At 38.4% G+C, this 26,892-nt stretch overlaps 1 protein-coding gene across 1 annotated transcript; it reads left to right on the top strand.

The window, feature by feature from the left end:
• Nucleotides 1-26,710, top strand: LOC143037509 (uncharacterized; the record flags this gene model as incomplete). The annotated part of the gene is given in 6 exon segments (XM_076205858.1): nt 1-106; nt 9,275-9,399; nt 12,908-13,145; nt 17,187-17,344; nt 18,088-18,256; nt 20,168-26,710. Coding segments are annotated over 6 exon segments (951 nt in total), but the record flags the coding sequence as incomplete, so codon positions are not given.
• Between the last annotated feature and the right edge of the window lie 182 nt (nt 26,711-26,892).

Genomic DNA, 26,892 nt, shown 5'->3' with positions numbered 1-26,892 from the left:
CTTCTTGCCCGAACAGTATCCGGAGTTTTTCACAGCATCAAAACTGCCTTACCAAGCTTTGATTCAACAGAGGGTAATTCCAGCAGCAGCAGTGGCAGCATAACGGGTAAGTGTAGTTATAAGTAGGGCGATGGAGTAGGAGTCGGAAACAATTAAGGGACCTCTGGAGTTAGAGTCGGTAAAACTATACCGACTATGACTCTGACTCCGATTCCAGTTGAATTTACACTTAATATGGCCCTAGTTTAGTCTGTAAAGTTATACAGTGCACATTCCATATAAACCATCATTATTTTATATTATGAATTGTAATAAATCTTATCCTCTTATCGTCATGGCCATTCCTCTCAACCCCCAAACCTCTTTGTGTAATGTTGCTTTCAAACCAATGCATAGACCGATAATTTCGATAAACATATCTATTGTGTACTTTTTTTGAATAAAGTAAATAAACACATTCATGTTTCGCATTCTGTTTTAGCACAGGGTCATGGAAGCTGTAATATTCCTGTCAAGCTCTATATTCATTTTTTCTATCACTCCACCAGTATGGCTGTTCCTCCCATTGCAGTGTTGCCAAACAGTAAGATAAATACGATTTCAACTGTAGAATAACACGATAAACTATCTCCTTTCCCTTCTCCTTTTTTCTTTTTTTTTTCCATCTCTACTTTTTAATATAAAAAAGTATATTCAGAATAGAAACATTTCCTTAATAGATAATTGGAATGTCCTGAACATGTTCTGTTTCATCATAGAATATATATATAAATACATACACACATATATATATATATATATGTATATATATATATATATATGTCTATATAATATATATACATACATATGTCTATACAATATATATATATAATATATATATATATATATATATATATATATATATACATATATATATATATATATATATATACAATATATCTATACATATATATATACATATATATATATAAATATATATATATATATACATATATATATATATATATATATGTATATTTAAATCATGAGATATTGGGTCAGTTATTTCAATGCATTAGGGCAGGAAGAGAGGTATGAAAACTATCAAACATGTTGTTGTTGTTGTCGTTCCCTAGACTGTCTGTTTGAGCAGTCCCGTCTCCCCAAGGAATGCCACAGCCAAAACTGGGTTTTCCCACAAATCCTTTATAGAGTGTATGTTGTGTTGTTTGCATGCATGATTGTGTATAATGCAGTCTTCCATTATGTGTTGTATGGTATGGGGTGAAGTGTTACATCCTGGGCAGCTGTTCACAATGCGGTCATCCAGCCTCTTCTGGTAGCTTAGAAGTGCTGGGTGGTGGCCGCACCGCAGTCTGGCCAGGTGGACTCTGTCCTTTCGTGGGAGAGAGGATTCAGAAGGGTGGATATCAGGGGGTCTGGCATGCAGCAGTGTGTTGTCTTTCAGTGTGTTAATGGAGCAGTGAGTGATATGATTATGAATATGTTTCCGGAGGCTGGTATTTGGTGGTTGTGGAGGAAGAGAAGAGAGTATCTGTGTGTGATACAGGTCTTTGGGTGTTGTTTTAATGTTTCTTGGTGTGTGTGGGTGTTCTGCTAAGTAGTGTAGCTGGTGTGATGTGTTTGTGGTGGCTGCGGCAAGTGTTTGTGTGCCTCTCATGTCGAGGTGGTCCTTGACTTTGAGGACTTTTGTTTCATGGTGTAAATGGTCTGTAGGTGTTGTATTTGTGCAGCCTGTAATTGTTTTTAGGGCTTTGTCTTGTATGATTTGAAGGGTGTTGTGGTTTGTCTCACTGAGATTAGGAGCCCATGCAGGACTCGCATAATTCATCACTGAGCGTATGCATTGTTTGTATATTGTTGTATTAGTTTCTTTGTTTTGTCCAAATGTTGTTCCAGCGATTGACTTAAGTGCATTAAGTCTAGGTGTGCATTTGTTTTTTATGTTTGTGATGTGTTGTTTGAAAGACATGGATGTATCGTATGTTACACCAAGAATTTTCGGTGTTTTCGTGTGTGGTATTAGAGTGCTGTTGATGTAGAGATGAGGTATGTTTTTGTGTTCTTTTGTCCAGTTGGTGAGAAGTGTTGCTGTAGATTTGGTTGGAGCTATTTTGAGTCTGTTTGTGATGAACCATGTGTTGAGTGTATCAAGGTATGGCTGGATTATTTCTGCAGCTTTGTCTGTGTTACGATGTGTGCATGTGATTGTTATGTCGTCTGTGTAGGGAGAGATTTGTATTTCTGAGGTGTCTGGTGTGGGTAAGCCATGCATGTATAGATTAAAGAGCATGGGGGATAGAACAGAGCCCTGTGGTACTCCATTCTTAATGTTTCTGATGTGCGATGATTGGACATTATATGACACGTAAGCATTCCTACCTGCCAAATAATTGGCCAGCCATCTTTTGGTGTTATTGTGCATGTCTGTGTTATATATTTTATTTGTTAGGTTGTGGCGGGGGATAGCATCAAAAGCTTTACTAATGTCTAATGTTATAAGAAGTGTTCTGTGGTGGGGCCTATCTGAATTGATGCCATCTAAAATTCTTTGTGTGAGGTTTATCAGAAGAGTGTTTGTGGAGTGTAGTGGCCTAAAACCGTGTTGTGAGTCAGCAAGGGGAATATGTGGTGAGACAAGTTTAAGTATTAGGCATTCAATGACTTTAGAGGGGGTGCAGAGAAGTGTGATTGGGCGGTGCGATGTTGGGATCGTTGGGTCTTTGTTCGGTTTTGGAATGGTGATTATTTTACCATGCTTCCAGATGTCGGGTATAGTGTTGTGTGAATAGCTGTAGTTTGCAATGTTTGTGAGTGGATGTATACGTTGTGGTCCAATGTGTTTTAGGTGGATGTTACTTATGTTATCAGGGCCACAGGCAGATGAGTGCTTGAGATTATGTATTATGTGTTTTGTCTGTCTATGAAGGGTGTATAGTCTGAGTCTGTGGGAAAGTCTTTCTTACGTCGAATAGTGCGTCGGTCGTCAGGGTGAGAAGTGAGATGGCTTGTCTGTGCAAAATGATTTATGAGTGTTTGCTTGTTGTCTGTTTGAGGGTAGATTGTCTGTTGTTGTGATTATTGCTGTGTGAGAGTGTGTTGTGTTACTGTTGGATAGTGTAATGCTGTTGAGTGTTTTGTACAATTTGCTGGTGTTTGTTTTGTGATCAAGTGTATTGATAAAGTTTTGCCAATTTTGTGTTTTTTGTTCGTGTATTTTATTGGCAATCACAGTGTTTAGTGTTTGTATTTGGTCTGCTATGTTTTGAGGGATAGGTGTGGGGGTATTGTGTTTAAGTGTGTCTCGTTGTCTGATGAGGCCTTGGATTTCTTTTGTGAAGTTGAGTTGTGTGATTGTCTATTGCCTCTGGGGATGTATTTCTTGTCTACGTTTTGTATGATTGTATTAAAAGTGTGTACAGCAGTGTGTTTATGTTTGTGATTGGTGTACTGTTAAGTGTTTCAAAATGTTGTTCTGTCTCTTCAGTAAAAGCTTCCCAGTTAGCTCTCTTGTAATTGGTGTATGTGTGTCTATGGCTAACTGGGGTGCATCTTGTTTTGGTGGTGATGATGATTGGAAGATGGTCAGAACCAAGGGTTCCGACCACTCTCCATGATGTTGTTGGGGTTAGGCAGGGGGAGCAGAAGGTGATATCAGGAGAGGAGGGAGTGTATAGGGCTTGGTGTGGGATATGTGTATTATTATGTGTGTTGTTCATGATAGTCAATAAGTCAAACTGAGTCTGTATATCAAGCCCTCTGTCTGTGTCAGGGTTGTCGACATACCAGGCAGACGACTTGGCGTTGAAGTCGCCACCCATGATCAGGTTGGGGATTGAGGCTAGTTGGCTAAATTGAGGCCTGAAGGTGTTTGGAACTGTGGGGAATGATTGGGGGGGAATGTACATGTTAACTATTGTCAGTGTTGATTTGTTGCCTGAGCAGATTTGAATGGAGTGGATTTCTGTAGTGTTATCTGTGGTAGGGAGGAGAATTTTGGTTGTGGCACTTATGTCCACAAAACAGATGGAGTGGTGGATCAGGGTGATGAGTCCACCGCCATTGCCATCAGTCCGGTCTTGTCTGATGGTGGTGTAATTATGAAATGATGGTGTTTTGTGTGAGTGTCTTAGTTTTGTTTCTTGTATAATTGCAATGTGTATGTTGTGTTGTTTAAGAAAGTGTTCGAGTTCATGTTTTTTCCTGTTAATACCGTCAATGTTGTGTTGCAATATGTTGATGTTGTGTGTTCTGTATGTGTTGTATGTTGCCGTTTGGGGTTGAGGTTGGGGTGTTAATGGGGAAGGTATAGGATCTGGGTTAGAGGGGGGGAAAGGAGAGATTGGGGACAAAGGAAGGGGAGTACTGATTGGGGATAAGGGCAAAGGGAAATTGGGAGTGGGTAAGGGTGCTGGCTGTGGTTGGGGAGGTGGGAGTGGGGTTACTGGAGGGCAGGTAGAACATGTCCAAGTGTTTGTGTATTGGTTTGTGTCAGCAAGTGTTGTATAAGTGAGGTGGGCCCAGTTTTTGCACATATTGCACTAAACTGAGCCCTTTGTCTGTCTGCTCGAGGTAATGGGTTTAGAGCATGTTGGGCATGTGTATTTTGTGGTGGGCCCAGGATTGCTCACTACATCTCCAGCTAAAAGTAGAAGAAGAGGGGTGATCGCCGGAAAATCACCCCTCGGTGCAGAAAAAACGTAACGTTGTATGTTGAGAAAAGGGATTGTGGTACTCCCCAAGGCAGTCGTAGCTCCTCTTGGGGATCGGTGCCACCTGCGTAGAGCTGGTGGCCAGGGCTGGTTGCCGCCGTTTGGCCCCCAACTCTTGGGGTTGGGGGGTGGTCCCACGACGTAGACGCTGCGGCTCCAGGACCTATTAAACATGTTCTGCCATGTCCCGTATTGTATGCATTATAGGATCTGTCCCAAAGTAGGCTAAATGTGCATCTAATGATCGCGTAGGTACTGGTGTCAGTAATATTGATACAGTGTAAGGTATGAAAATAGTATGAAAGGCAATAAGTAATAATATAGAAAAATTATGTATGGTATACATACATTCCAGTATCATTGTACTAAACATGTTCAACTGATGATATTGACCTTGTACCATACATGTATCAATAAGATTTGCTCCAGAAACAGAGTAAATGCAGTGTGAGAAATGAGGAGGTGAGGAGGAGAACAGGGGTGGAAAAGGAGCTGGGAGATAGGGTTGATGAAAGAGTATTAGGATGGTTTGGACACATGGAAAGAATGAGTGAAGAAAGATTAGTAAAAGAAGTGTGGAAGGCGGAGGTGGAAGGAGTAATATAAGGGGCGTCCTAGGATGAGATGGATGGATGGGGTGAAAGGGGCTTTACAAAAGAGAGGAATGTCTGTAGAGGAAGGGCGGGAGAGGACAGAAGATAGGGTTGAATGGAGAAAGGTTGTGTATAGATGAGGCTGTGATGCGTGAGGGGGAGTGGGTGGGGGATGGGGGGTGAGGAAGTATGTAAGAGAAAAATTTGACGCAGCCCGAAGGGATTTCTCCCCGTCTTCTCCTTTCCTGCATGAGGGGACGGAGAGTGGGGGTCGCCGAATTTATGAAGCGGCGTTGCTGTGGATGTGCTGTGTCTTGCGACACTGCTTCTGACCCAGGGCAGTGGACAGGATGCAGGGATGACCCGTCATCCAGGAGGTGCCAAGATAGGAGGGAGGGAGGAGGGTGGAGGGGAGTGGAATATATGGGAAATGAAATGGGTGGGAGTGATTTCTATGCCTTTTTCTTTTTGGCTACCCCCCGTACAAGGGGGAAAAAGCCTTTGGTATATGTATGTATGTATGTATGTAGTTATTATGCAGACATGTGCTAGAATGTGGAAAGTTAACCACTTCAGTACGAGTCAAATTCTCACACTTGGCATCGACTGCCATATGAACGATGCGTCACACTACCCGCATTATAGAATATAAAGACATTGCGCTAGAACTTGTTCTCCTTTATTCTGAGTAATAATAAATACAGAAAACGTGATCAAACCAGTTCACAGAATCCTGGGGTAATTCATGTACAACTACAAAAAAATATATATAATCAAGATGCCGACACCGGCATCCTCGTGTACCATCTTGCGCCTCATGACGCATACGCAGGAGTCATCATACCGAAGTGGTTAATGGGCTCAGTTTATGAAGTGAAATAGGGGAAATATGTCACATTCCTTGTGATATTCTGTGTACATTTATCAGAAATATGTGGGTTTGCTCATTGTTAAAAAATGTCATATTTATTCTATTCCGGTGTAACTGAGAACACAACTGCACCATAAAACCAGAGACTGAACTTAAATGACTAAAGAGAAATCTCCATGGCAAAGTTGCCTTTTTCTTGAGGTAAAATTATAAGTTATGACTTTATATTTACCTTATTGGTAATTATTTGAAAATGGAAAACGGTATTTCAACAAAAATAAACCTAGATTAGACCTAGTTACCCTTAAAACTTTCATTAATGTTTTAAGCCACATAATATAATTAGTGTTGTGAACTGTATCAGTTAAGACAGTTATGTGTTGTAACCTGCATATTAAATGTTGACTTACAAAATGAAAAAATAGAAGATATATATTATGTTCATGTTTAAATGTGAAATATAGAAATTATTATATTGGGAAGCTCGCTGGCTGAGTGGGTTAGGGCGTTGTTACTTGCAGCGAAGGTTAAGGGGATGGCGGTTCGAGTCCTGCCACCGGCGAAGTTGAACCAAAGGCATGGTTCATTAAATTCCACATTACAAAGTCCTCTGTAAGGGGCACCATCCTAGCCTTCCAATAGGAGGGAGTTTGTGATGTTAAACCATATCACAAATGTACACCTAAATCTTATAATCTCAAATGAGTTATTGTTGAGGTGAGTTAGGCCTACTAACCTAATCTAGGTTGAATATCCTAAGTCTACTGACCTAACCTAGGCCTACTAACCTAACCTGGGTTGACTAACCTAAGTCTACTGACCTAACTTAACCTAACCACACAGTTATTGAATCCATTCAAGTGTTGATTTTAGGAAAAATTAGCTATAGTAAATTTAAGGGCACACTATATTTTCTTCTTTGTGTATGTCCTTTAGTTCTTTTATATATTATATATTTTAATTTCAAATGTTGCAGATACTCAATTATCTTATCTTTTTTTCCTTTTCACAAAATATTTCATTCTGATTAGTTATATTTAAGACTAATCTCGAATGTTCACAACTTTAAAAAGTTACATAGATTTGGACCACTAACGCTGTACCACAAAAATAAGAATGGCAAAAAGAGTTCCATCAAAGTCAGCAGTGTTTGAATACTTTACACTCACAACAGATGGAAAATAATATCATTGTCAATGTACCATAGATGATACATACATACATATACCCAGGCTTTTTCCCCCTTACAAGGGAGGTAGCCAAAAGGGGAAAGGCATAAAATCATTTCCACCCATTCCATCCCTGAATACACTCCACACCCCTCCACCCTCCCTCTTATCTGAGCACCTCCTGGATGACGGGTCATCCCTACACCTTGTCCACTGCCCTGGGTCAGAAGCAGTGTCGCAAGACACAGCACATCCACAGCAAGGCCGCTTCATAGATGATGATGGTGAAAAATTATGTGATTCAAAAATCAGTAGTTCCACTGGTTTCACAAAGAGTGCTCTTACACAAGTGTCAAATTTGAAAAGACATTTGCAATGCTGTCATCTGAAAGAGAAGAAGTAAATACATATACCAAAGGCTTTTTCCCCCTACACGGGGGGTAGCCTGGTAAATAGGAATGATAAAGAAGACAGTAATGTAAGCACTCCATCTACTTCAGCAAAGAAAAATGAGAAATCTTCAGGAAGACAATCCCAATTATCAACTTTACTTCTGATAAAGTTACCGTAACAATGACATCACAGAAGTTTAAGAGTTAGATAATTGAAATGATATAGACCTCAAGTTAGGAGCATATGCATAGGCTCTATGAGATATGTAGACCATCATCACTTAATTACATAAAGAGGAGTCACCAAAAAATAGAGGAGTCGGAGTTGGAGTCGAAGCCAAAGGTTTTGTGTTCCGATTCCACAGCTCTGGTTATAAGGTTTCATCTCTTTATTGTTTGCCTTCACCCAGACTGGCATGTCTGGGTGAATACACAGTAAAGGTAGAATGTTTAGACATTCTGACAGGTTGACATGGGTGGGAAGAGGAAATTAAGTCTCTTTCTGACTAGTTTCACAGATAAGGTTCCTTGCAGGGTGGAATGTGTATGTGATAAATGTTGAACTGGTTTTGTGTGCATATTGTCCGAATAAGACTTGAGGCAAGCCTTACTACAAATATCCTGGTTGTGTCTGGTCTGGGGATCAGGACACTTGTGTAGAAAGTGAGGGTGCTCCGTGAGCTATGTGGAGCCCCAGGAAATGGTATATAGGCTGTGTGGAGTCTCAGGAAATGATATATTGGTTGTGTAGAGCCTCAGGAAATGGTATTTATGCTGTGTGGAGCCCAAGGAAATGGTATATAGGCTGTGTGGAGCCCTAGGAAATGGTATATTGGCTGTGTAGAGCCTCAGGAAACTTTATATAGACTGTGTGGAGCCCCAGGAAATGTTATATAGGCTATGTGGAGCCCCAGGAAATGGTATATTGGCTGTGTAGAGCCTCAGGAAATTGTATTTAGGCTGTGTGGAGCCCCAGGAAACTGGATGAAAAGTTACAAGTTTAATCCTACTAGAGAAGATAGTGATTTAATTGATAGTTGCCTTGAGTTTTACTAAGTGGAAAACCCGAAGTCTGAGAATGGTTGGCAGTAGTCTTCAGGATCTCCCACAGATCTCTCTGGAAAGAGACTTTGGACATTTGTCTGCGTTGTATCAGTGTGGGACTGTTTCTCTGCCACTAACTGGAAGCAGTAAGTGGGCACTGGCTGCCAGCTTTCCAGATGCAAAAAAGTCCAAGAAATGCAATTGAAATTGATAGAGAAGGTTCTTGGACTCAGTCTGGAGACAGTGTTAGTCCATTACGGGTGCTGCATCCTGAAACAAGTGAAGGGGTTGACGGGTTTCGAAAATGGGCGGCTTCGCTCTCCATTTAGCAGGACCGCCAGCAGATACCTGTCATTAGTCCCAGCAGATGGTAACAGTGGAATGAATTCACAGTGGGTATTTTTTGTAGTAAGGAAATAGGTTACCTGATTCACCATCTTTTTGTATTCTGTTTTTGCAGCATTTATGTTAATGGAATTAATTCTCTTGCCAGGTGATAGTAAAAGTACCGGAGGAGGCAGTGTAGGTGGAAGCTCTGAAAGAAAAATGTTTCAAGGCTTTATGTCAAATACAAGAAATGATTATGAGCTGAGGTTAGACATAACTGCCGAAGAAGAGGTAAGCTCGTGTTTTTTGTATATATATGTATCTATATTTTCCACTCTCATTTACCACCATTCCCTCCCTCTTTTCTTGGCTCCTCCTGGATGATAGGTCATCCCTGTATCTTGCCAACTGCCTCAGATCAGAAGCAATGCAGCAAGACATAGCACATCCACAGCAAGGCAGCTTCATTTAATTAGCAACCCCCCTCTCTGTCCCCTCATACAGAAAAAAATAATTTGTTTATGTAGCTGTTTGGTTGCTACACACTGATGGGCATGGGTGGGCGTTCTCCTCTTCGGAGGCATCAGGAGGGGTAGCGGACTGTTACCACTGCTGCACACCAGTTTATGTAGCCATTGGTTGGCTACACTGGCAGTGTGAGCAGTTTCTCTTCGGACGGCTTCAAGGGGTAGTGGGCTGCCACCACTGCTGCACAGCAATATGTAGCCATATGGTTGGGCTACTCTGGCAGTGCAAGCAGTATCTCTTTGGATGGCATCAAGGGGTAGCGGGCTGCCACCAATATATGTAACCATTGGTTGGGCTACACACTGGTGGGTGTGGGAAGTCCGGACGGGTGTAGGTAATTGTGGACGGGTGTGAGCAGTCGCAGATAGGCATGGGTAATTGTGGACTGGTATTTCCTTCTTTGGATGCATTGGGATCTCTTCAGATGGGTAGTCTCTCTTTGGAGGTGTAGGGAGGGGTAGAGGTGGAGGACTGGGCAGGGTGTCTCGAAGTGGGCCACTCCCTTCGGCTACGCTTGACTGACAAGAAGTTCCTGTCAGGCTGCGTACATGAAGATCTTAAAAAATTAAAAAAAATTAGTAGGTGTTTTATGTTAGGTACTTGTGATGGCTGACGAGGTCAGTTAGGGTGCTGGAGTGGGTGGAAGTGCGATCATTGCTTGGAGGGGACGGTTGCCGAGGGGTAGTGTGTAGACAGGACTGGGTAGGCACTCACTGCTGAATGAAGTTGCTTGGAACTGCTGACCCTGAAGTCAGCGCACTGGGCTTGGGTCCCTCACAACCTGTTGGAGTTGTGTGGCTTCATTCTAGAAGTAGGGGAATGATTAAGTAGTATAACTTACAGAGTGGTGCACAATGCATTTACTGAGGTTGTGTTACTGGGAATCACTTCTCTGGGCTGGCGATTTTAGTCGTGTAACTAGTGAATAGCTACTCAGACATGCTATGGGGGGTGGTGTGGGTAGTTGTGTAACCGTGCAGTCTCTCCTACTTGGACACTATGGAGGAGTAGCATATATATATATATATATATATATATATATATATATATAGATATATATATTTATATATATATATATATATATATATATATATATATATATATAGTCACATATATAGTCAGGAAACTGAGGGAGGCACCTAGGAACACACCGAGGACCACGCCCAGCTCTGCTAACTTCCTTAATCCCTCCTCTGATCCTGCTACAAATGCAGTGACATCAGCAAACAACAACTGGCTTATACCCCATTTTTCTCTATTTTCTTTAACCATCTCCAGTCCCCAGCCCATTACCTTTGCATTTACCCCTCCCACCACCCCATCCATGTATACATTGAACAGGCATGACAACATGACCCATCCCTGTCTATGTCCCACCTTTACCTTAAGGGGGTTAACTCTCCTTTCGGTGATTCGCTCGATCGGATTATGCATTTCTGGTCCTCCCAACCTTATTTGTTTATGTAAGACAATGGAAATTTAACACAATGTGCAGGAAAATGGGATGCATCTGTGACAGAAATTTCATTGAAATCCATTAAGAAATTTTTACACAACAGACGATTTACTTGCAATTTTGAGTTATTTTTGAAATAACGTTTATTTTTCCAAAAGTATGAGGAGAATGATGATTTCCTTTGGTGTACAATTAGTAGACATCCAGATGTACCTAAACTAGTATACTCGTAATTATAAGTGAAAAAGAAAGAAAGTCAGCCTTACAGCAAATTATAAAAAAAAAACCCATAAAATCACAACTTTAAAAAGTTGTCAAAAATATATATCAAGTAGGTTAAGAATGAATTTACTAATATTGTTAGATATAACAAGAATGATCAAAATTGCTTATTTACACATGAAGTTATAGTTACTTTTGTGCGAAAAAACTAGTTTTGAGAAAATAGCATTTTTATGTTTATATATTCACTACTCCATAAAAGTGCCTACAAAGAGTATCAAATGCACATATCTACTTACATAATCCTTTGACCATTTCTGGGAAGTAAGCAGCAGATGTTCATTACATTTCTTTTGTACCCATGCCAACTGAGAATTGTGACAATCCTAACCTTCCATATCCTCCACATAATGAATGGTACACATGCATTACAATCCCTTTGCTAAGGTGAGTATTCTTGCACTTCTCAGGCTCAGAATGGAGCAAAATACTTCGGCAACTATCACATCTGACATATTTAGTTATGGAGTAGTGAATTTATAAACAAGAAATGTATAAAACAGGATAGCACGTGGAGAAATGACACACGCATACGCTCAACCCTTTTTCGATCGCACTGAGTGTGGTGACTGCTGCCTAACCTATCGTACAACAATATCAGAGTATAAAATTCTAAAAAAAAACAAAAACAAAAAAACCCGACAAAATACAAGGAAAACAAACCATAGCAAAGAAAGGGGCGTGGCTGACGGGCGGTCCTTTAAATCTCTGGCCCTTTAAACCCGCCATTACCTGAGAAGGGTGGCGTTATACGTCTGGAAACCAGTCCCGCGGTGTTCAGGGACACCACACCAGTCCACACACGAAGTTTGACAAAATCGAGTATTTTTCACCGAAATGAGAGTTAACCCCCTTAAACCACTCACTCTCTCCATTTCTGATTTCTAACACAGGCTCTTCTCTTAAAAACTCTTGACTACTCTTAACACTTTTCCTCCTATCCTATATTGACACTCGGCATTATTGTACAGTTAACTTTTGTTGTCGTTCAATTTAGTCAATATTTGTGTGAAACTACTACATGTATTGTTTCTTATTTGCATTTTTGTATATTTTCGTTATCTTGTTTCTCAAGGGACTTCAATGGAAATAAGCTCCTTATTGGTTTTTTTAGTTATCCCTAGTACATATATACATATACCAATGGCTTTTTCCCTCTTAAAGGAGGTACCCAAAGTCAAAGGCATAAATCCACTCCAACCCACTTCATTCCCACATACTCCACTCCCATTCACTACCCCTCCCTCCCTCCCTCCCTCCCTCTTTTCTTGGCTCCTCCTGGATGATGGATCATCCCTGCAGCTCACCCACTGCCCTGGGTCTGAAGCAATGTAGCTAGACACAGCACATTCACAGTTATCCCTACTATATTATTATATTCTTAGCTGTGACTAAATCTATATTCTTTGCATTTGTTGATTAATTCATTTGTATTGTTATTGGTTTGAATTGCTAGGAAAATGATTGTATACTGAAAATTAAATTAATATCAAAATCAGTGAATAAGATAAACCTTCAAAACTGCGTCAACAGGAATGCGAAATAGAAGATGCTCTAGTATTGGAAGTGAACGGTGTAGATACAGATTGTCCCATTGACTCGGCGTTTGAGGCTCGTGAGACCCAAGTGGGATGCTTGCAACTGAATTTACGGCAGGATCCGCACTTGCAAAGCTTCCCCACTCAAGGACCCCCAGGCCCCAGGTCGGAAGGGGACGGATGTGATATCACTTCCCTAACCAGGAACGAAAGCAACGAAGAATCTTTACAAGGTAACATACTCTGTCGTGTTTGGGGAGTTTTGCAATCAGTCAATGGGGTGAAATGCACTGACCTGCCATATATATGTATATACAAGAATATATATATTTTTTTTTTATGATTTTCTGGCTATGTCACTTTTCTTTTGATGTGTCTGTGAGTTCGTTCATAAACATCTTGTCTTATTTCTGGTTCTGAGTGTTTGTCAATATTGAAGAAAATGTATCAGAAACTTACAGGGTTGGCTGATTTTTATCAGTATTTACTTCTGCCCAAAGCAATATGGAATGTAAATGAAAAATATAAAAACAAACATAATTATACCTGCTTTATATATTTCTGAGAAATAGAACACTAAATGTTTCTTTTTACTGTACAGTACAACAAACATTTTCACATCCATTAAGAAAGAAATCAAAGGGTTTTATTTGTAATGAATGAACTGAGGACTAGAATGTTAAATCACTTGCTTTTGCAATAAAAACATAAAAAATCCACATGCTATTGAATAAGGAAATCAAAAAGGTTTACTTAAAATGAGCTATACTTATTTCTTTAAGTAATGAATTTAAAAAAGAAAATTATTGCAGCCTGTATTCAGAGCAAAAGCACACTGACTTTATACTAAATGCTTTCTTTTATTGTACAGTTCAACAAAAAAATTCACATCCATCAAGAAAGAAATCAAAGGGATTTACTTGTAATGAGCTAAGGACTAAAATGCTAAATCACTTCCTTTTGCAATAGAAAAAAAATCTACTTGCTATTGAATAAGGAAATCAAAAAGGGTTACTTATAATGAGCTATACTTATTTCTTGAAGTAATGAATTAAAAAAAAAATTATTGCAGCCTGTATTCAGAGCAAAAGCACATTGAATTTATTCTGTAAAAGCAATCTTCTTTTAAAAAATAATGAAACACTTCTCTGAAAGTAGTTCAAAAAAATTTTGAATATAAAAAAGTAAGGTTTTTAATTCTTTTGACAATGAATTTGGTTCTTTTAAGCATCCTGATCATTAGTATCATCATATACATCCATTTTGTGTGCATTCATAGTTTTAAACAAAAACACCAGTTTTGCAGCTTTTTCTGTTCCCAGCCGGTTCCTTAATTTTGAATGTACTATACCATAGCTTGAAAAAACTCGTTCAACCCCTGATGAAGAAGCCACTGCAGACAGTAGTTGTTGTGCTGCTGAAATGACATCACTATCCAACACATTTGAATGTGACCTCCACCATTCAACAGCTGACATAGACTTGGTCACAAAATCACTGAACTTAATTAAATGCATGGAAAGGAGGCGATTTCGCTTGATATTTCATGGTGACTAGGACAAGTGAAGGGAACTTTTCATTGGCATACGCCATTAAATTATTCACTTCTTCTGCAATAAACTTTGTTCCATGAAGGGAAGGATGAATCAGGTTTGCCAGAAGATGAGTTTGTGTCATTTCTTGGTCATACCTCTTTCTCACAGCAGTTAGGGCATCTCTGCCATTGCTTAAAGTTGTGATTAATTCTTTCCAAATGTTCACTGCTTCAGCAATTGTACATTTATCACTCTGTGCTTTGTCTAAAGCCACAGCTATTGGTTCTAGTCGTGCAAGTAGGTCCTCTGCTGACCGCCTCAGTGATAAGTTAGACATCTCGTCTCTAACTCTGACATCAATCTGTTCCCTATCAATTACACAGATTTTCATGAGAGGTGGCCAGTTGTTGTCGTTCCCTAGACTGTCTGTCCGAGCAGTCCCGTCTCCCCAAGGAAGGCCACAGCCGAGACTGGGTTTTCCCACAAATCCGTTATAGAGTAACCAGTTCTTTATATATGTCTTCAGACAGTTACACATGGTATTCCATCGTGTGTCTTGAGGCATAACAAGACGTTGCTCACCTTCCTGACGATATCTTGCAGAAGCATAATGATTGTTTCTAAAGTATTTTACTATATTCACCACATGCTCTTTAATATTGTCAATTTCCAGATCATGAGCCAGAAGATTCAAAATGTGTGCAGTACAGCCATAGGTCACCAGCTTCAGTTCATTTTCCTGTTCTAACAGTTTCCTCATTTTGTTTACATTAGCTGCATTATCTGTAACAACACTGCCAACATGACAGTCAAGTTCTTCTTTACACTTCTGAATTGCTGATTTTGAGAGCTCTTGTAGATATTCAGCAGTATGAGGCTGGCCACTTGTGTTGACTGTATCTACTAGATATATATGGCCACTTGAAGTTGTCACAGTAATACATATAATAGGCTCGTTGTGAATGTTAGACCATCCATCCAAAGACAGACATACAATTTCATCCTTAAGCTCTGTGGCACACTTAGCATATTCTTTCTCATATATCATGGGTAGAAATTTGTCTGCAATTTCTTTTCTTGTTGGAGGAATGTATCCTGGCCTCAACTTCCCAACCATTTTACAGAACTGAGGATGTTCTACCAATCTAAATGAAGAGTTGGTTGCAAAGACCATCTTAGCAACTTCTTCATCAAGATTTACTTTTTCATAAGAAGATGTCTTTGTGACGAATGTGTCCAAAGTTGTTGCTTTGTGCTTTGAAAAGCTTGTTGCAGAAGCTGGACTGACTTTCTGTAATACTGGAGTTGCAACACTTCTTTCAGGCACCTTTGGAGTCAGTTATGTTATGTTATAAGCAAGTGAGAGATGATGCAACACTGTAAAAACACCTCAAATGTATTTTACACTAACATATAGAATATATATATAACTTTCACAATATCTTTTATGCTGATTATTAATAAAATAAAAAAATCTGATTTAAATAAAAAAAATCTGATTTAAATAAAACAATTCCGATTTTTTTGATTTAAAAAAAAAAAAATAAAAACAATCACCAACCCTGGAAACTTAAGTGTGCAAGATTTGAGATAAAATGTTATCTTTTTGCCCTAAGAGATGGTGGGGTCAAAAGTTGTGTTTAATGTGGGCAAATGGGACATGTGGGGTGTTGATATCAAAGACTTCAATGCCTTGGATGTTGTACAAAATGATGTGATTGGTCAGTTTCTCATTAACTCTCAATAGACTTGAGAGGCATGATGATTCCCCTGTGTTTCCTGAGTGTAGATATCATACAACAACATGCTTGTTGGCTGAGCGGATTAAGGGTCGCCACTTGCGACAAAGGTCGGGGGTGGGGAGTGGGGGTGGATTTATACTCTGCCACCACCAAGGGTATAGTTCATTAAATTCCACACTACAAAGTCCTCTGTAATGGGGCACCATCATAGCCTCCCAATAGGGGGAGTTTGTGAAGTCAGACCATATCATTATCATCATCACATATAAACACTGTTAGATTTGTGAACAAGATTTGGCAATTCTTGTTGGAAGGAGCTTAGATTTTGTAGGAATTTGTGGGTGAAATTCAGCAGATGACTTGGGAGTTTTGTTTCAAGAAGTGGCAGCAGGCTGCAGCATCCAAACATGTGCATTGCACATTTCTTGAATGTAGCATTATCTCTCTGGATGTATGTTACAGTAATAGGCCCATATGTAATTATGCAATTGTCATACATATGTTGCACTATTTAGCATTATTCTTATGCATAAATATCCATACTTTATCAAGCACCACAGTAAATTTGTCATTATCTAATGTATTTGGTCCCTTTAGAATAGATATTGCACGTGTGGTTAGATGAACTGGATATTGATAATCACTACTATGAAAATATTGTATGTAATATCTTTATTTAGATTTTTTCTCATTTCTATATCTTTCTTTTTATGTAGATATTTACCTATTTGTATTTACCTAGTTGTATTATACAGGAAGAGAGCTATGCTCGTGGTGACCTGTCTTTGTATCTCTCAGCATCAAGTTTTTTCTTAAAATCTTGAATAGGGTTTGCACACACTGTTTCGTTGTCTAATTTGTTCCGAGTATCTATCACTCTGTGTGGGAAGCTGTTCCTTTTCAGATCTCTTCAGTAACTATCCTTTTTTAGTTTCTTTTCATGTCCTCTTGTTTTACCATTATCCCATTTTTACCATCTCTGGTGAATAATGTGCAGAAAGTGAAGATGGGCTGTGGCAGGAGTGTCCTCTATCAACTGGGCTCCTTGATGCCTTGGTTGAACTCCTAACTCCTTCAGATCATCCACTCACCCACCAGCCATGTGTCACCCTTCTCAGCCTCTTCGCTGCAAGGATGACAAACACGTGGCTTCAGGTAATACCCGCATTTTTTTCTTGATGAAATTTTGTAATGATAGAATTATGTGATCCTTTGGAGAACTTCTAGCTTGTGTGGGAACTGTTCATAAGTTTGTAATCCTGTGTCAGATGATGCAGCACAGAAATTGTTTGTTGATATGCATTCTAGTGAAAGGGATTTTAATGCACACATTTTTTTTTCTCTATGTGCAGACATTCCTTGAATGTCTTCCCCCTACATAGGGTATTGACTGCATAATTTTTCTGCAGTCAGTATTTTAGGAATGTAAGGGACACCCAAGTAGATCAGTCATTCAGTATTCTTTAATGATTAGAGACTAATTTTCATTCAGAGAGGAATGTTGAATAACTTTTAACTATTCCTCCCACTGTTAGCTTCTGCTGCCCCTCCTACCTCTTCCACTTGTCCACCTTATAAGAGGGGTAGGCAAGTCAAAGCTCACACCTACCACATATCCATCCAACACCCATTCATTGGCCCACCTATTTTAGTACCTCATGGATGAAGGGTCATGTCTATCCCTCGTCATACTATTTAGGTCAGAGAAAATGCAATGAGACATTGTTTGATAAAAAATGTTTAATTAAAATTATTTATTAACTCTTTCCAGGTCAGAGGTTTCTTTAAGTTGAATAAAATCATCTGACATTAGCCAAAACAAAGTCTTGGAATGCTCTTGTTGAGGTATTTAACCCATAAAAGGTTAAAGAACCTTATGGCACTATTAAACTTTCCAGGTTGAAATTGATGGCCTTTTCAGTGAAGAAAAGAAGGCAGAGTACATTCGAAGAATTCGAGAAGCCATTGTAGCACCCAGTGCAGAGGATAAAGGTGAAGAACCCGACCCCAAGGAGTTACAGATGTCAAAAGAGAACCTTATACAGGCCATTCACACTTTCTTGCCAAGTATGTAAAAATGATTGGTATAGTATCATTCCTTTTAGTATTTCTAAGTGTACATGTGATGATCATTTTTGGATCTAGTTTCACTCACTAGAAACTGCAGCCCTGCAGTATCTGGTAGGGGTCCTTGGGTCCTCCCATAGATCTCTTTGGGAAGAAACAGACTGTTGTCTGTGTTGTGTGTATATTTTACACATATCAAAGAATACTGGGATAGTTTGGGCATATTGAAAGAATGACTGAAGAAAGACTATCAAAAAGAATGGATGGAGTGAATGTGAATGGAAGACCTGGAATGGGATGAGTTAATGGATGGGTGAAAGAGGCCATGGCTACAAGGGGTATGTCTGTTGAGCAGGGAGGGGAGAGGGCATGGTAGGTGTGATTGGAACATGGTTGTGAATGGATGATATTTTAGACACAGCCCAAAGGTATTTCTTCTTGTCTCCTGTGCAAATTCTCGAGTGGATGAGTGAGTGTGTGGTGGTGGTGGGGTTGCCATGTAATGAATCGGTGGAGGTAAATCAGCTTTGGCTATAAGGCCTAGCTGTGAAGGTGCTGGGTCTTGCTGCATTGCTTCTGACCCAAGCAGTTGGCAGGGGATAGGAATAACTCTTCATTGACAAGGAACTGAGATAGAAGGGACAGCAAATGGGTATTTGATGAGTTTGGGATGGGTAAAGGGTGGGTGTGTGCCTTGATTAGGCCACACCCAGAGAAAAGTGCCTTCTGGTGTATTTCTGACACTGCTGACAGCAAATGACTGCTTCCCTCCTGGTACTTTCTGCCAATGATGTAGAAAATCTCACACCAGTATAATGTAGACAACCATCCAAAGTTTCTTCCCAGAGAAGTCTATGGGAAGGTCCAAGGACCATTACCAGCTGCTGTAACGACCTCAAATCATCCAAGCAATGTATTTCAGCCTCTGAGAAAGCAAATAAGATTCTGGGACTGATTGCACGATCTTTTGATTTCAAAAGTCCATCACTCATTAACAAGCTATATAAATCGTTAGTTCGTCCACATTTGGAATATGCTGTTTCTGTATGGTCACCGAATCTCATTAAAGACATTGACAGACTGGAAAAAGTACAACGGCGAGCCACAAAACTGATTCCAAATATCAAAAATAAATCATACGAAAATCGACTAAAACACATGAATCTGTTTTCCCTAAAAAAGTGTAGACTCAGAGGTGACTTGATACAGGTCTTCAAAATCTTATAGGGAATTGACAACATCAAAAGTGAAAAATTTTTCACATTGAATGAGAATCAGACAAGAAACAATGGTCTCAAACTATCCGGAAATAGATTCAATTTGGAAGTAGGTAGAAACAACTTTGCCAACTGTGTAGTAAATGAATGGAATAAACTTCCTGCACAGGTAGTGCAATGTAGTTCAGTTCGAAGCTTTAAGAATCAGTTAGATAAATACCTAAGTAAGATGCTGTAATGATTATAATTTATCTTATATTATTTGCTTTTGTTTTGTTATCATTTGTCTGTCTGATTTTCATTTATTATTAGTTATATGTCAATTTATTATTATTTACTATTTACCTGTTTGTTTATTATTTAACTATACCTATGCATTTATGTATTTTATTTGTTATTTACATTATTATAGTTTTTATTTATTGTTTTATTATTAATATGATTTTTTTTTTGCATCCGACCTAGATATGGATCAAAAGGTCTCCTGTCGGCATGCTCCGCCTTTGTAATCCTTTGTGTGACTGCAGGATTTCCTTTTAGTTTAAACTCGAGGCAACAATTATTGTTATTATTGAACTGATAGGGATGGAATGGGTGGGAGTTGTTTTTATGCCTTTGTCTTTTGGCTACCTCCCTTATAAGGGGGAAAAAAGCCTTTGGTATATCTATGTATGTATTGGACTGATCTTTGCAGATGCCTTGCCACTTGGCCTTGGAGATGCCACTGTGAAAAAGGGTGTGGAGTTGTTGGTAGACTCTTTACAACACCCTGTTCTTGCTCGGGACCTGGCCCTTTATCTGCTCGACCTGGTGGCTGCTCAACTGGTGCCGCACACCTTCACCCCGTAAAGATCTGAAGAGGAAGAGGTATCATTTTACACTTGTTAAGATCTGATTGTTTTAAGGAATCCTGGAAAAAAAAAAAAAACGAGCACACTGTTGTGAAGGTTTGAATTATTCGTATACTATGACACATACCAAAAGGCCTCATAGATAATAATTTGTAATATCCCTGTTGTTTCAACTTGCTCAGTGGTGCATATATTATAATCAGGAGAATAATTCTAATTGATAATTGCTGCGGGTCATACAGCAATCCTTTCTACAGAAAAACTACCAGAATGATTCAAGTGTAGCGAGTGTGGCCTCCATATTCTAGACAAATATTCAAGATTAAACCTAGTCATTTTAGTTTAGCCTGACTTGACCATTGTTCTGTCTGTCTAATACAAGACAGACATTATTCAGCAAGGTGTTAGAGGGTAATACAACTTGTTAATGTAGTAAACAATTCCCTTGGAAGAGCAAGTTGGAATTTGCTGGGCCAAAAAGGAACTTGTTAATACCAAACTGACAAGGTAATTTGCAAAAAGTGAAATCCAGATTGCGTGTAAATAAGGTGGTTGTAAAAAGAAACATTAATAATTATTATTATTACTGCTGTTATGAACAGTCAAAATTAATTTTATACACCTGTTTATAAGTCAGATAATTTTGTTATGATTAATGAAGAGAAAAACTTTCCCTGCACAAATTATTACGTTACTTGTTCTATGAAGTCTAAACTGAATTAATGTACCAGATTCTAAAGAATTTAATAAGTAGTTCCCAAGACTCCTGCGGAGTTGATGTTTCTGGTGGAACATCTTTCTCGAGTTCCCTCAGGTTTTGGAATTCTATAGATGGCTTTTTCATATTTGGTTAGTATCAAACTTCTAATGAACAATTTTAGCAGGGCTATTTTTTCATACAGCATTCGTAATCATATTTTTGAAATTGAATAAAAAAATGCCTTTTAAAGAGAATGCAGGATATGAAAAGTTTAATCAAAACACAACTGCTCTAAGTTTAATGTCTTCTGTTGTTCAGTTAAAGGAGCAATAGAAAATTGGGAATGTAAATACTTGAAGAGATGCAGTATACTAGACTGTTAATCACAAGATTTGTATTTTTCTATTTACTTAATTTCACAGTGTCTGTGGACTGAATACTCAGCTTTGAGTAAGCGTTGAACTTTGTTTGATATATATTGGCATTTTCCATAAACTTTTGTACTATATGTAAGATAATCATTTCTTTCATTTGACATACACTCATTTTGATTTTCCTAACATGAGAAGATCAAATATTTGATCCTTTCATTAGTTCTTATTCTTTTCATATATTGCAAATATATTATTACATTATTTTTTTTTTCTGCCTTCTGAGGAAATGTGGTTCCTGTATTGGAAATCTGGAGAAATTTGCGTGATATTTGTAGAGATCTGTTCTTTTTTCTTTAATGATAAGGAAATAAGCTAAGTCTTGAAGTCCATTAAAGTTAGAGATGAGATAAGGTTAGAATGTGATAAGTTATTTTTTCATGGTTTAACAGTAACCATTGCCAAATTCAGGACACGGTAAGTAGTGGGCAATCTAGTACTGGAGATGAGGTTCACGTAACTCTCGACTCGTAGTACTTTTGTACGAGTGATATTCCATTTCGAAATTGATCTGCATTTTAAATAACCACCATTCTTCTTTCGAATGTGTCAGTCTAAGTTAAGATGTAAACTATAACCATGCGATGGCAAAATGTGGCAAATGTTTAGTCCTTTAGGTAAGACACATTTTACTGTCACACGCACATAATTTTTGTTAAAAAGTAACATTCCCATAGAATGAGTATACACAACCATTTCTTTCAACTGACCTCAAAGAATATTTCAAGATATGTCAGTCTGTGATGATGTGGTGGGCTTCTTAAGATTTATAAGGATATAAAACCTCATTACCATCACTGAAGAAACCCAAATCTAGATACAGGTGCTGCAGGACTGGTGATGTTGTCAGTAAACAAACTGGAAGTCGAAAAGACTTATTTGTTTCTTTTATTGGCTACTCAACTGAGTTGTACTGGCACTTTTCTCAATAGCGACAACAATAGTCTGACAATGCATAAGCCATCAGCTGTGAGACAGGATACAGAGTAACCTGAACTGTTAGATTATTTATTAAGTGTTGGATAGGGAGCATCACTGAAGTTACTGTGGGGTGAACCTCCTCCATTATGTAACTGGTCATCAGAAGTTGCTGCACGTGTAGTTACAGGGTAATTAAGCCACAAAGATTGAAGTTGAATTATTTGAGGGGGGCGAAAGTTGAAAGAAATGTGTGGTCATGAAACATTTGTAAAGTATCATTGTGTGGACGAAGAGTATCCACATTTTCTCTACAATTCTTCCAGTCATAGTCTTTGAACAGAGTAGGAGGTGGTTAGTGTAGTGTGATACTTGTCCTTTGTACAACTCAAGTAGGTAATGCTAAGTGTAAGTTGTGTATAGATAGATATTCTAACAAGAAGTGTATATTTTTCTCAAAAGAACAGACTGTATATGACTGTGGTAGATAGTTGTCAGCAATATATTTGAGCTCTGACTGCACATCCTGCGACTTGACTCCTTTTTAGCTGTTTGTCAACTGTAGATGGTAGATTAAAGCAGTGCACAGCACAGCGCACATAGGAGATGGAGACACAGACCAGTGTTAGTGTGCACAACCTGTACCACACCACGATTTAGAATTAAGAACTTATGCCAGCTCGGGAGGCCCATTGCAAGAACAAATTTACTAAATTATAATAAAAAAAGATTCACAAATAATTTTACACTTGAGGGTGATATTTTATTATTGTAAATTTTAAATATATAATAATAACTGAATGCTGTTAACAGAAAGCATATTTTTGGGAATAGTATGGGAGTATATAATATAAAGAGAGATGATAGGAGTAAGATATTTTGTGTCCAGTGAAATCTAGAGTACAAGTTTGTCATGGGTAACACCGAGTAATCAGGATGACTCGTTTCCTGGTGTCATCAGAAATTTGTTTTGTAAATTTGTAATACTAATGCTTCCTCAACACTTGGATGCTATCATGCACACTGTTGTCAGTTTACTCCTGTAGCATTGTCAGGCTTCATGTGCTCCTGATCCTCAAAGTCAGGTAAAATCCGAGATCAGTTTCAGAACGTTAACTTCTAAAGCCTGCAAGTGTTTTGCTTGGTATACCATCTATCTTTTATATGAAAATCAATAACCACATGTAAGGTTTAGCTAAAAAGTCCTTTGTCAGGCAGACTAGACTGGTTTATGTTATATATAGGAAAGTAGATTCTAGGAAGTACCCTGAAATTCTTAAAGCTCTTATAACCTGTATTTCTTCATAAAATTAATTGTCAAATTTCAAAATGCATCAGATCAACACTGAATCTTTGAACCACGGCTCAATGGCAGGAGACAGAATGAGACAGAATGTTTGAGACTTGCACCCAAGAATAGGCTTACAGGTGACAAAGAAAACACTACAGAAATTGAACATTTAATAGAGACTAAAATCATTCCTGTTTAAGACACTGTGATCTACAACTGAGATTTTGTGAATGATAAATATAAACTGAAACAAGTTAATTGTGACCAAGACGTCAAAAACAAGTTAACAAGACCTGCTTGAGAAGAATCTTAGAAGTAAAGGAGTAACAAAAATCCTATAGTAAATAACAGTGAGTAATGTGCAACTTTATATTGTCATCTTTAGATACCAAGGCATCTTGGGTAGTATGCTATGAATTTTGATTTCAGTTACACCATAGTTCTTTTGTATAGGAATGGATAAAGGTACAGTGATGAACAGAATTTAATTGAAAAAGATGTTTAGATTTGAATTGGTCTTGTGTAACGGTGCTTACAGGTGATTATCACCAATTTCATGATTATGCAAGCAAGTCATTCCTACATTATAAGGGCTGGGATAAACGAGACCAAAGGTGCTCAACAAAAACTCAACACATTTTCCAAAGCTCTAGTCATACCCCACCACCTGCACTCAAATACTCAAATAACAAATTTCTGCAAGATGAAACTCCATGAGAATCATCTTCCTGGTTCCCATTTGCCAATGTAAGGCTCCCCACACAATATCACACATACTGACTGCCCAATTTACCCCAATTTACACAACACCTTACAACAACTACCTGCTCCATCATTTACCCCTTCATGCACCAAAAACTTCACTACAAATCCTGCTCAACAGAACATCATTACCTGTAACATCACTCCACAACTTCCAATAGAAAACAGGACTATTAACCAAAATACAAATACTCTCAACTAACTAAACCAACATATGAAACACGAGTTAATGCACGACAGCAGCGCGAGATTGTTCATAATAATAGAAGTGGTGGTAAACTACAGCCCATTACAACAACATTATGTAAACATGCTACAAGGTCATGGGACCAATAAGAGGGACCTAATTATGGGGTTTCCTGCAAGATGGACAACAAAAAGATTCGTCTACTTGTCATCCGTTTTAAGAACCTCCCACCACCTCGCCACCCTCTGGAGGTATCGGCCCTTAGTGGTCCACATTCAGTCTTCAGAGTAGGCCCAAGATCTTTCTCTGTCAACTTCAACTCTATTTCCTTCATTTTTTTTCACATCAGGAGAGCTGACAGTCAGTGACTGGTTTGCTTTTCCTACTTTCAATTGGTGACACAGAAACTGTCCCACAGCACTGATGACAGCCCAAAACTATAAAAGGCCTTGAGACTGTTGCCAGCTGTTGTGGGGCTGTGGGTTTCAGTCATTGAAATTTGAAGCAACAATTATTACAAGATCATTAAATAGGGTTGGTTATGGCATGCTCTAGGAAGCTTGCATCAGAATTAGTTGGTTATTTATCAAAGGTTGTGCTGATGTATTATTTCTCTTTCGTAGATTTAATCTGTTCACCTTTGTAGAAAAATTAAAGACGTGCAAACCTCCAAACTGGCATAAGTCACCATGAGGAGCCAAAGTTGCAAATGTACATCAAAAGACTTCCGCTACTTATTCAAGTCATATGAAATGAATTCCAAGCTGGCAGTAAGTAAATTCTTTAAATTCACTGTCGTGATAAAAAGTCTTAGTAGCTGTGGAAATCTTTTGTGCATATGCTGTGTTTGATCAAGCAAAATATGTATGTACAGAGAGTGTAAGTAATTATGTATGCAAATATGTAGTAGTCATTTATAAGCAGAGCTAAAGCTGTTTGTGCTTACTTCGTAGGAAATTTTATTTTAGAGTTGTACATTTTTAGTTTGGATGCTGAAAGATCGGACAACATAGTTAACTCTGAATCATGCTATGCCGCCCTATCTCGTTCTAGTGAATTCTTAAGTCTTCCTCTGTGATAACACTTCAACCTTAGTATGGATTATAAAAACAGCCATCACATCTCTACTTCAAAGTATTTTGTAAATGGCTTACAATAAAAGGGAGGTTGATATTTTTGTTATCTTTTCTTTCTTTTTTCTTTTTCTTTTTTTTCCCAAAGGAGTTTAGGATGTGCTTTCAGTAGGTGTTCAAATAGGGGCAGAACTAGCACCTGTGAAGCTATAAATTTCAGCTTGTTAGGTGTTAGATTTTTTTCATGAACTAGTACATAGTTTTGTTTAACACAAACAGATACATAATTTGCAGGAAGTGCAGTGTCCATAATTTGATATATTTTGTATACAAAGACATTTAAAAGAGAAGCACACTTTACTTTGCATTTTTTTACAATGAAATCCATGAAATATTACAAAGATATGTCAAGCCATACAATGTTGCCAAACTGTATACCCGTGAGTAGAAACAAGTTGTTGTGAAGAACAGTTTTTATAATAAACACTGAAGGTTGATATTCTGATGGAATCACTGCATTAGGTGACTTCACCTAATTTGAAATAATTAAAGAATTTGAAGAACTAAAGTTGTCTATATAGTTTATAATGGTTTTCCATAAGAGTACTTGTTTTCTCTACTGAACCAGATTGTAAACATCCCAGTTATTTATAATGAAAGCAATGTTGAAAAATTACTCATTGTGTTGTTTTGATATGGTGAATTGGGAATGTTGCCAATTTTCATATTGTACTGTTTTAATAACAGCCAGTTCTCTTGTAAAAGTGACACTTTTTCAGATTAATTATATAATATCAGACTCAACCAGCATTTGAAGATATAATTTTTTAATTTCAAACAATCCAGTTGTGTAACAAGGCCTTGCCTTCAAATTTTCATTTCAACTTTCTTTCCTTGTGCCCTTGGTTGAAATTGATTGGAAATCACTAATGTGCTTCACTACATAGTAAAGTCATGAAAAGAAACAAGATGTGGTTATTCAAGATCTGTGTATGTTTTATGTAAAGAATAAAATGTGCCATGTTGAGAACCATAGTTTTCTGTCTCCCTGTTAAAGTGTCTGAGTTTCATATCCAATTTATTCTTGCACCTGATACTACATACATACATACATATACCAAGGCTTTTTCCCCCTTCCAAGGGAGGTAGCCACAAAGGGAAAGGCATAAAAACACTCCCACTCATGCAGTCACAACATCATCCATA

This window comes from Oratosquilla oratoria, chromosome 22 (assembly GCF_046742065.1).
Source record: "Oratosquilla oratoria isolate Oo_2021 chromosome 22, ASM4674206v1, whole genome shotgun sequence".
Classification (NCBI taxonomy): domain Eukaryota; kingdom Metazoa; phylum Arthropoda; class Malacostraca; order Stomatopoda; family Squillidae; genus Oratosquilla; species Oratosquilla oratoria.
The sequence above is the reverse complement of the archived record's forward strand: the minus strand, read 5'-3'. Positions and strand labels throughout refer to the sequence as shown.